The 12,500-nt window shown below is 35.1% G+C and overlaps 1 protein-coding gene across 1 annotated transcript in view; it reads right to left on the bottom strand.

Moving 5' to 3' along the window:
- Positions 1–12,500, bottom strand: part of LOC115209933 (dynein heavy chain 10, axonemal-like) — a 188,621-nt gene that overhangs the window by 8,780 nt on the left and 167,341 nt on the right. The window contains 3 exon segments of the mRNA XM_029778568.1: positions 3,901–4,081; positions 4,433–4,600; positions 7,430–7,641. Of these exon segments, the coding sequence (XP_029634428.1) occupies positions 3,901–4,081; positions 4,433–4,600; positions 7,430–7,641 (561 nt within the window).

Raw genomic sequence — 12,500 nt, 5'->3', positions numbered from 1 at the left:
GACCTTCATCACCTGCTCCAGCAGTTTGATACGCCTGTAGTCATTTCTATCTAAAGCATTACCTTTACCTTTGTAGCAGTTGGGTATGACTCCTTTGTGAACTACCTGGTTTACAATTCAGGTGACTAAACCATGACCCACACCACCAGATACTCTAAGCATCTCAGCAGTGATTCCTGATGGGCCAGGGGCTTTTCTTAACTTCATATCCTTAATTGCTTTATCTACCAGGGTGCTGTCAATTGGGTAGCTGGTCCCTCGACTGGATCAACATTTGGCAGGCTCTCCTCCTCCCATTTATTCTCTACATTCAGTAGCCTTTCATGATGGCATCTCCAAGCCTCTTTCTTTGAAGAATCATTAAAAGCAAATGCACCATCATCCATGCTGACAAATTTCTCTCCTGTAGCATTACAATATTTTCTCACACACTGTCTTGCAATCCCAAATACTTCTGTTCTTTGGTCCTCACGTAGCTGAACATTGGCAAACTTTTTCTTTTCTGCTTTTCCTTTGGCTATATATACCTATCTTCCAGCCTCCCTTCTGGCTATCTGGTACAGTTCCCTGCTACCCCCACTCTTCCACGTTTTCCAGGCCTGTTTCTTTACTCTAATGGCCTTGTCTACCATATTATTCCACCACCACCACGTAACCCTAGGTCTGGAAGGGACACTGCACCAGCCACAGATTTGGTCTGTGGTTCTTAGCAAGCTGTCCCACAGGAATTTCCAATTACGCTCTATGTCCCAAGCCTGTAGCTCCTCCTCCCTCTCATCAAATTTCTCAATGAGGATGTCCCTATATCTCTGACCATGTGAAGGGTTCTTTCGCTTCCAAATCCTTTTTTTCTGGATTGGTCTGCTTCTTGGTATCTTCTGGCCTCGAGTCTAAAGTCACTAATGACTAGTCTATGCTGGTGGGGTACATTCTCCACCAGGGAGGGTCTTTGTATTTAAGAGCAACCTTTCATCCAGCTATCTGGTGAGAATGAAATCAATCTGGCTAGCAGAGTCACCTGATTGATAGGTTATCAGGTGACTGTCTGGCTTCCTGAAGTTGGTGCTGCAGATTAATAGGTTGCTTGCATCACAGAACTCCAGTAGCCTAGTTCCCTCTTCATTTCTGGAACCAATTCCATGGCCTCCATGAACACCATGGAAGATACCAGATCACCATTCAGCATGCCCATTAAAATCTCCAGCCACAAAGATGGGGTCATTGTCACTCATCTTTGAGCTAGCCTGTGGAAGGGTATCATAAAAGTGATCCTTACTATTCTGCAAGACTAGCCTGAGCTTAAACACTCTATCACATACTCTGACTACCTCTATGACCTTATCTATCCATTTCTCTGCAAGGAGTATGCCTACACCTCCTACTCCATCTCAGAGGTCTCGGTCTTCATCATTTCCTCTGTGAGGCCCTACATGCCACTGGCACAGGTATCACAACTACAATATCCATTCGATTTTTACTTTGATGTTGACACAATAGGTCTCTTCAATACATATATATATATATATATATATATATATATATATATAGGTAATGAAAAATTATAGAAGCGAACTCTTTTCAAGTAACAACTTTAAGGCTCAATTTATTGAGCAATTAGATCAAAGTATTAATTTGAAAGAGACAAGTTCCAAGGTCAATAATACTCCTCATCAAAGTTGATACATATCTAAACACAGAGGGCGTATGTAAGTCATTATATCTTTTACTTTATGTGTTCACATGCTTATAATGACTCAGTGTTTAGATATGTATCAGCTTTGATGAGGAGTGTTATTGACCTAGGAACTTGTATCTTTCAAATTAATATTTTGATATATATATGTGTGTGTATATATATATATATTATATATATATATAATATATATATATATATATACTGCACTGTGAATTTGAAAAATTATAATGCATAACGAAGAGACATGTGTTAATCGTCTCTTAATTATATGTTAGTGTTATGGCACGGTCACTGATGAAAAATTTCCCCTAGCAAATTATTTTATTTGCTAAAAAAATTTAGAAACCTAGATCTGACCGGAATAAAATAACAAGTAAAAGTTTTTTATATTTTTCATTCCTTTTGAAGATTGCTCTTAAATGTGGTTTTGGTCGTTTTGACTACTTCTTCGAGAGTGTAAAAACTGCCTGTTGAAGGCAGTTTTCTATGTACACTATTTTATATTGAGAATATGTTGTCTATTGACTTTTTATACATGCTAGACCACTAGTGGTGAATTTTCAACTAAAAAAACTCACCACCCCATATATATTTTACGTATATATATATATATATTAATATAGGACAAAGTGTTTTTACAGAAAAGAACTTCATCAAAAAATGTGGCAGCATATTAAAATACCTTTAAGGTTAAAATTATATTTTCTACTGAGGAGGAAAAAATCTATTATGAGATTAATTCCGAAATTGATTCAATATAGAAATAACAAACTTTTTTTTTAAAATCCTGTTGGCTAGCTTTCCTCGATTCAGCTCTACATATTTTCTGTAGAGAGTAAATAATATGTGGAAATTGACGATTTAAAAGTCTGTTATCAGCATATTGGCATAGAAATAATTTTCTGTAGCCCTTGTTTATAAGTTGTATATATATATATATATATATATATAAATATATGCATATGTCTATGAGTGTGTGTCTTTGTGTCTGTGTTTGTTCCCCCATCACCACTTAATAAACTGGTGTTGGTGTGTTTACATCCTTGTAACTTAGCAGTTCAGCAAAAGCAGTCAATTGAATAAGTACCAGGCTTAAAAAAAAAGTACTGAGGTCGATTCATTTGACTAAAATTCTTCAAGGCAGTGCCCCAGCATGGCCACAGTCTAATGACTGAAACAAATAAAAGATAAAAGATACATTCATGTATTTTCGCAATACCTCAGTCTTTTCAAACTCAACATCAACAATTTTGATTACCCCTTCCCATCTGTCAGATACAAGCAGAGCTGGATTAAAAACCCAGTAGACTCCTAGGCCAATAGGTTTTGGAGGTCCCAAATATTTATCTAATTCAAAACATAAGATGATAAAAAGGACTCCAAAACTTAAAAGGGCTTTTAAAATCTAAACAAGCTCAATAAATCAAAAGATGGCTTAATAATTTTGAAAGAATTTGATGGAATTCTGGATTAAGCATCCCATATAACTCCTCATAACTTCTTTAATTTTGAGAATTTTCAGAAAACTTTTATGAATTCATGTTTTACACACAGAAATTCATACAATTATGCAAAGAAAAATTTATTTTATGTGTGATTGTGATTTAAAGGCAATTTGGTTGTTGCTTTTAGCACATCTCATGACCACCTGATACCTTCCTTGTTTCTTTGTCACTCTGACATTTACTGATGCTTTTCAATATTATTCTTCCCATAAACACATTTAATGGAACAGTGATGCACTGAAAAGTAGCCCATTGCTGGGATTTAAGCAAAAAATTCAGACTGTCCATATTTTAAACTCTGATTTTTTTTTAAATTTGTAAAGTAGCAAAACTTTTAGGATTTATGGGGGATGAGGTTTTGAAGAATTTTTTAAATAATTTTTTTTTCAAAATCATATGAAATCCCCTGTGTAGAACACAAATTCACAAAAGTTTTCTGAAAATTCCATGAGTGGGTATAAGGGTTGCTTAAACCAGAATTCTGCCAAGAATTCTATTAGACACTTTTTTATTAAATTATAAATTATATATCTGATTGCTGGAAATATATTTTTTCATTTTTAACTACAAGCTTTATGCTTCTCTGAGTTCAAGGGGCTTCTGAGCCATGGCTTATATTGGCTCATACATAAGATCTGGCCCTGGATACAAGTAAACTTTTGTTATCTGAAGCTACAAAAATACTGGTACTGAGGTTACCTATGTGTGATCTGTCTGTAAGATCATCTATAGTTGGATACTGAGTTACTGATGTAAACAATGTTGATTTGTCCAGTGGCCATCCATTCTTCCGGCAAGTTGCTTGTACCAATGCTGTTAGATAGGATTCTGGAATATGCAAGCCAGACAACCACATTGCATGTGGTTCACCATCATTTACCTGGATAATAAGAATATAGATGAAAAATAATTGTTTGATCTATGGGATTCATGGAGAGAAGCAACACTAGAGAGCTGCAATAATTGAAACAGTTGAAGAAGGAAAACAATTAAAAATATTTTTTAATCAGTGCTTTAACTGTTTTGTTATATTTCTGTTGAGATATACTGCATTTGTTTCAATTGATTCTGTAAACAATAAAGAATTTATCTTTGTCATTATTATGTTGGGTTTCTGGAATATAAATTAACACAAAATTAGTTCACTTAAAGACAAGCAGTTTGAATCATGGAACCAGGGGTAGTTTCAGGCAGACAGGTATCAAAATGGTTAAGATAGAAAGTAGCTCACCCAACCATTGTATTGTCTGTATCGTTTTTCAAAGTGAGCCATCCAATTTCCAAGTGTTTTCAAAGTAGGTGGGGCCAGTCTTCGCCAAATACTTGGAATAGCTCCATTAAACAGACATCTAGCAACATCATCTAGTTCACTGCTCATTCCAACTTCCCCATTCAATGCCTTTATTAAAAAAAAAAAAATCAGAAAAAGATCATTGCAGAAACAAAATGCATGTAGCTATTGTGCATTTTTTTTATTCAACATCATCATCATCATTTAACATCAAGTAACTAGCAAGATGAAGTATTTTGAGAGAAGCAGGGACATTTGATGAGGGAATATGTGTCAGATGATTAAAGCTTAGAGTGTGACAGAGATACAGAGAGGCAGAAACAGGTGTCTTGCTATAATGGAGGGGGTACTGGTGGAGATGATCCAGTGTCACATGATGAAAGATTAGAGCATGACACAGAAATAAAGTGGTAGAAACAGGTATCTTGCTATGGAGGAGGTACATGGTTACTCAGTGAGGGAGAGAGAGAGAGGTACAAGAAAGAGGATAGAAACAGGTGTGCTGATGTAGAGGAGATACTTGGTTACCTAGCTAGAGGGAAAAGCAAGAGAAGGAGAGAGAGTGTGATCAAGAATGAAGGCAGAAACAAGTGTGCTGCTGTAGAGGAGATACATGGCTACCCAGTCAGAGGGAAGAGCAAGGGAAAGAGAGAGTGTGGGAAACAACAAAAGTTCAAGAGAAAACAGGAGAGAGATGGTAAAGGGTATACTTACAAGTAACAAGGATCAGAGCATAGATGTGATGGTAGAGTAAGGAAGAAAAAGATACAGAGGTCATAGTATACGTGGTCAGGTATTACCATGAAGGCACGAGTAGGGAGTGGGGATTACAATGACTGGTGAAAACCTGAGTATAAAAATGAATAGCTTAGAATAGTATGAGTTCCATGTTTTATGTTAGTATGTAGATTAGAACAGTACGATTTCTTTGTAGTAGTATCATTATTATTAGTAGTAGTGTTATGTTGTTGTTGTTAATAATAATAATAATGATGATGATGATTTCAAATTTTGGCACAAGGCCAGGAATTTTGGGGGAGGGTGCTAGTTGATTTCATTGACTCCAGTGTTCAAGTGCTACTTAATTTATTGATCCCTGAAAGGATGAAAGACAAAGTCGACCTTGGCGGAATTTGAACCCAAAACATGCAGACAGATGAAATGCCACTAAGCATTTTGTTCAGCGTGCTAATGATTCTGCCAGCTTGCTGCCTTTTAAAATAATAAAAATCCTTTCTACTCAAGGTACAAGGCCTGAAATTTGGGGGGAGGAGAAATATTTATGCTACTTCAATAATAATCCTTTCTACTAAAGGCACAAGGCCTGAAATTTTGGGGGAGGGGGTTCTAGTCGATCACATCAACACCAGAGTTCAACTGGTACTTATTTCATTGACCCCAAAAGGACGAAAGGTAAATTTGACTACGCAGAATTTGAACTCAGAATCTAAAAGATGGAAGAAGTGGCACTAAGCATTTTTTCCAGCATACTAATGATTCTCTCAGCTCACCACCTTAATAATAATAATAATAATAATAATAATAATAATAATAATAATAATAAAAAGAGAAATAGCAGCCACTGCAGGACAAGATAGGAAAGTTATGGGGCATGAGGAGAGTAATGGTGATACTGGTGGTAATTGGAGCATTAGGAGCAGTTTCCAACAGCTTTGAAAAACATATTAAGACTATTGGAGCTGCTGCTAGGTTCGAAGAGACCCAGAAGACAGAATATGTTTGGTACAGCTCACATCTAAGGAGAGTACTGTTTCTTTGAGTCACAGGAAAAAACACGACTTGAAACCTTTGGGGATTTGTCATTGCCTGCTTTCAAGTAAAGAACAACCAGTAATTAAGAACTATCCAAGAGTCATAATAATAATAATAATAATAATAATAACAACAATAATAATGATAAAAATAATAATGCAGGCTGGCAGAATTGTTACTGTGCCAGACAAAATGCTTATCAGCATTTCTTCTGGCTTTACAGTCTGGGTTTAAATACTGTAGAGGTTGACTTTGCCTTTCATCTTGTTGGGGATCAATTAAATCAGTATTAGTCAAGCATTGGGTTTGATGATATTTACCTCTTCTCCTAAAATTGCTGGCTTTCTGCCAAAATTTTAAAGCATCATTATTATTATTATTATTTGATATTTTACATCTAATGTTCCATTCTAGGTGGTGATGCTACTTTACATATAACTGTGACACTGAAAGATACAGAAGGACTATTTTCTAAGATGTACAAGAGATGCAAGTAATAAAACTACTAAGAGTGAAAGCAACAGAATAACAACTATTTTATCTTTTCATTGCAGAAATATACGATATATCCACACAAAATTTCATTACCCTTAACTGCAGAAAGCAGTTTTATATACCAACTTGCTCGGGTTTGTAAGGGAAATAACTATATAAGCATTTTTAGAGATGTAAAGTATAATAGCCATCTCAATATGGCTAACCACAAAGGGGGGGTGTTACTGTAGCTTTTTACGTTCTGAGATTTAATAATAAATTTTTAGAGAGTTACTTCCCTTATATATGCCAAAAATGCATTAAAAATGGGAAAAATTGATGGTAAATTTTCTTTTTAAATTGTAGACTCATCGTAGACACGCGCTAATACCCAGAAGGGCTCAATATGAATCACGACTATAAGATACCCGGTTTTGGTTAAACTGCACCGCAAAATGTGGGAGTAGTTAGGAATATAAATCGTAGGAGACAGACATCACACAACCTCTCTTTTATATATAAAGATATATCTTTTATTGAAAAATGTCATATTTGAAGCTATATTTTTGTTGAAATATGTCAAGTTTATTAAGGCAATGTGACTTTCAAAAACATCAATTCTATTTTTTGGTAGACATCTAATAATTGTGGAATTCAATTTCATAGTTAAAGGGCTAAACTTTTACTTACTCGGATCAACATTGTTAAAGATCTCTTAATGCGTCTAATAAGTAGATTGAATCTTTCAAGTTCCTGCAACAAAACTACAGTTGTTGGGGTTATATTCAAACCAAACTTTTTCTTAATCTTGTCATTATCAAACTCAGCAGGCATCTTATTCAGAATTTCAGTCGCTATTTTGCCAATGAATTGCTCCCGACTTATTCCTGACCCTGTTTCACCTGGAAGTGAATAGCAATGGTTAAAGCAATTTAAATATGGTTTCTGCTTCAGAAAATGGAAGGTTAGTGATGTTGCTAATTTTTCTCAGTTTGTCTGTTTCAGTCAGTACAAAACTATTGACATTTGATAGAAACTGATGTAGTGCATTTCTATAATAAAATATAGTGGTTCAAATGAAAAAAAGAATAGGTGAGAAATGTACTGTGAAAGGCTTTGATATTTTATATTATGTAACACTGGAATGAAATTATAAGGTAAATATAAAAGTATGTGTTGTAAATGGCCACTAATCACCTGGTATTAAATGTCCAAAATGACCTCTACTAAGCATTTTCAATTTCAAATTAAGGTTGATAAGGAGCAAAGCAATGACCAACAGAATATACAAATATATATATTTTTGGCTATTGCTGATATATTTTTCTAAGAGTTCTCTGGTGTTGGTAGCTCACTACCAAACTGAATTGTCATAACATGGTGCTTATATTTCACTGTGCTCATACTTTAGATGTCAGTGATTGGCAGACAAGTAGGTGAGGTGTCAAACCACTGGTCAAAGATATTAATTGTTCTTGTCCTGTCACCAATACTATGAATATCCATGATCAGTTCCCTTAACTTAGGCTAATCCAATCCATTAAAACATGTAGATAAACTTGATAAACTTCAGTGGTTTAAAGAAAGGAAACAATGGATAATTATTAAGTCATTTAACAACATACACAGATAAGTTCAAGTCCTAGAGTAGACCTGAGAGCAGTAACTGTAGACCCACTTCAGTGTATTTTTCTCTAAAAATCTCTGTTGAACTTTCATTAACCAGGCAGCAAATATCTACTAAGTTGGAGCCTTTTTGGTGCAAGAAATAAATCATAACAAACAGCATGCATAGGTGCAAATTTTTATCTTGGGTAAACACGCCAGGAAAGTAAAGAGAGGAGGAGAGGAAGAAAAAAGAGAGAAAGGGAGAGAGAAGAGAGAAAGAGAGAGATAGGTAGAAGATAGTCTGCTACAAGCTTCAAACAGAATATCCTACATACATAGCATCTAAATAAAATTACTAAATAATTAAAAAAAAAAAAGAAACAAAAATGAAAACCAAATAAGACTATGATGTGACATTCTGAGACCACAGCAAATCCAAAACATGCATCAATATCACAGCACACGATACTCCTACCTGGTCTGACAGGATATACGTATTCTTTAGGACAGGAAGGAAAGTAAAAATGAAAAGAATTATTGATAACCACAGATTGGTGATATGTTTCATCATTTTGTGTATCTGTATTGTTAGGTATGTTCATATTTAATATCGTTGCTTAATGTTTGTTGTTTGTACAAATATATGTATGTATAAATATATATAGGAATAGATGAGTGTTCAAGTTTGTATGATGCCTTGTGGAATATGTAAAAAACAATATCAGTGTACATTGTCATAGCCTTCTATAACATGCTGATTTTACATGTATGAATATTTTAGCCTCCTCTAATTCTCTTATTCTTCATTTCTCTGGCTACCTCTCATCAGACCAACAAATTAAAGAATGTGTGTGTGTGTGTGTAAATAAGCACCAGCTGATCATGGCCGTTGCCAGCCTCCCCTGGCGCCTGTGCCAGTGGCACGTAAAAAGTACCCACTACACTCATGGAGTGGTTGGCGTTAGGAAGGGCATCTAGCTGTAGAAACACTGCCAGATCAGACTGGAGCCTGGTGCAGCCTCATGACTTCCCAGACCCCGGTCGAACCTTCCAACCCATGCTAGCATGGAAAATGGACGTTAAACGATGATGATGATATATATACACACACACACGAACACACACACACACATACAGGTGAGCACATAAGTGCAAAACAAGGTGGAAAAAACTGTACTCAAATATCAAAGGTAGAGTAATGTGCTTTTACTAAAGCTGCACAATTATCACAAAAGTGATACTCAGTTTTACGTTCCTGTTTGTCAGACAGCTGTGTCACAACCATCCAATGAATGGGAAGGTGAAACTCTGAGTAACAGTGTTGTGATAATTTTGCATCTTTAATAAAAGTTAATATATATATAAAGGGTATGAATGACCATAGAATTGCACCTTGAAAGTTACCCCCCGAGGCACAAATCTGGGTAAGGTTGTTTATGGAAGACCAGCAGTTGCTTATACATGCCAGCTTCCCTCCTCTATGTCACTCATATTATCCAAGAGAAAGGCAAAGGCCAATACAGCTTGGCACCAGTAATGCTGCAACTCATTTCTACAACTGGGAGAACTGGAGCAACGTGAAATAAAGTGTCTTGCTCAAGAACACAACACACAACCCAGTCTGGGAATGAAACTCACTATCTCATGATTGTGGGCCTGACACCCCAGCCACTAAGCCATGTGCTTTCACTATCATTTTATTTTTATTATATTTTAAAATTATTTATGCTCACACATACAAACATATTTAATGCAGTTTATTCTTGGATTTAACAATCCTTACATGTAATTTTGTCAAATTTTGTCAAATATTTCCCTGAAGAGATTCATACCAATAACTATGACTTTTTTGTAGCGTAGAAGGTGTTTATAAGCCATTTAAGAAACACACAAAAACCGTTAGATTCACTTCGACTTTAAATTTAATTTGTCAAAATATTTTCGTCGCTTTGAGACCGCAACCTGTTCGCGGTCTCAAAGCAACGAAAATATTTTGACAAATTAAATTTAAATGTTGAAGTGAATCTAACGGTTTTTGTGTGTTTCTTAAATGGCTTATAAACACTTTCCACGCTGCAATTGTTTTTGTTCCAGCACACGATTTTGGATCAAGTCACTTGCTATGCAAGTACATCTCCGTAATATGATTTTTTTATAAATTCATTATTGGGTATGAATCAAAACAATTAGTAGGATTAATATTTGTATTTCTATTCATATTATATTATACTATATTTATTGTAATATATTATGTTAATAAATTATATTTAAAATATGTCAATTGTAAATCTCCATTCTCTTTTAATTTTTCCATCCCTATAAAAGAAACTGTTTTACCTTGTACTGAGTTTATTTTATATATATATATATATAATGAATCAGTTTAAAGAAAACAGAGAATATCCAAATCTTTATCAAGTAGTCATAAATGACTGCTTAATAAAAAATTAGATATTCTCTATTCTCCTCTATTGAAAAGCATAGTCTCTTTACAAACAATTGTACTTTCAGGTGTGAGAAAATACAAAGAATAGTTAAACTAACCAATTGAAAGTACATAGGTCCACAAATGTTAACCAGCATTATCAATCAATAGAAGTGCATATGTTACCTGCTTGGATTATATATCCCCATCAACCAAAGACTTTGGAAAATTTTGGAAACTAGAAACATTTTGGAAACATTTTTACATTTTTGTATTTGGTTTGCAAGATTCTTTGTGTGAATTCGTGTGTTGAAGCATATTTTATTGTGTCTGGGGAGAGTAATTCTCTTTTAGTGCTTTATTACTTAACACACTCACCGGTTTGATTTCCACTCATTTACTTATTTTTTCTAAAATTTTTGTTGTATCTTGCAACCTCTTCAATAGTCATTGACTCTGTCTATTATCAGAGCTGCGTTCTTTTTGTTTGTTTATTTGTGTACCTATCTATCTATTTATCTATCTGTTTACTTACATTTCTATTTACCTACATATATTGTATTTATATACATCTACATATATACATCTACTAACAACTCTACCTATGTATATATAAACTGTGGGTATTGGAGTATGCCTACTTTCCATGTATATTTCCTATTTAGAACTGGGGATTATTTATTTATGACGACATACTCCTGTATTTGTCTGCATGTTGGATCCTTTGTGTGCTTGGATAAAATGCAGATGTCAAGTTGACCAGTGTGCCTCCATGTTGGCCTTTGGCATGTTGGTAGAGTACAGAGGACTGTTTTTTGTCATCATATTGTTTTAAATGTTCATTTTGTCACTCAGCAATGCTTCTAGATGTCTCACCTTTGTATATCATATTCTTGTCTTTACAAGTACTTTCTATACACCTTAAGCTGTAGACTACATTTCTAATTCTACATTTAATGCCAGGGTTAATCTTACATACCATGCAGTTATCATTGGTGCATGTGGTATTCTCAAAGGGGTACATCCTACATAGTTGTGGTCTGATGGAGTGCCCTGGGTTTTCAACGATCTTAATGTTGAGTTTGGCCACCTTCAGAGCTTTCCTAAATCTTCAGGCTAGTTCTCCATGGGTTATAGCCCCTACAAACATCACTCCTTGATATTTGTTGGTCTTGTACCACGTGTTCACCCTGTTTGTTTTGTCACAAATTCTTTGTATCCTATTCCAGTCTTTACTTCTATATCTAGGGCAGGTACCACTAGTTTCATTACACATATGCTGTCTAACTTTTTTCTAGCTCCCCTGTACACCTGAACCCTATATTTCTGGTCATACCCAGAGAATTGCATGCAGTTCTGTACATGTTCCTTTGTTTCATAGGATTTGCATAGTGGGACTTATCCTAAGTCTGCTATCAATATGTTGATTGTCATGTTGTGTGACAAAGCTGGGTTCTTGGGAACAACATATTTAGAAGCTATGGGTTTCATGTAAGAGGAGTGGAGGAGCTGCACTCTGTTGTCCAGTCTCTAACCAAAGTTTAGTATCAAGGACAGGGGGTCTATTGTTAGGGTGCCTAGTGGAGTAATCTATAGTTACCTTGATACATTGGTGAATGGAATTAGCATCTGCATTTTATCCAAGCACCTTCAGGTGCTTGGATAGGTAATACAGACAGACAAGCACACACATACATACAGAAATGAATGCTGAAACATGTGACCATA

Source organism: Octopus sinensis, linkage group LG1 (genome assembly GCF_006345805.1).
Source record: "Octopus sinensis linkage group LG1, ASM634580v1, whole genome shotgun sequence".
NCBI classification, from domain to species: Eukaryota; Metazoa; Mollusca; class Cephalopoda; order Octopoda; family Octopodidae; genus Octopus; species Octopus sinensis.
The sequence above is the reverse complement of the archived record's forward strand: the minus strand, read 5'-3'. Positions and strand labels throughout refer to the sequence as shown.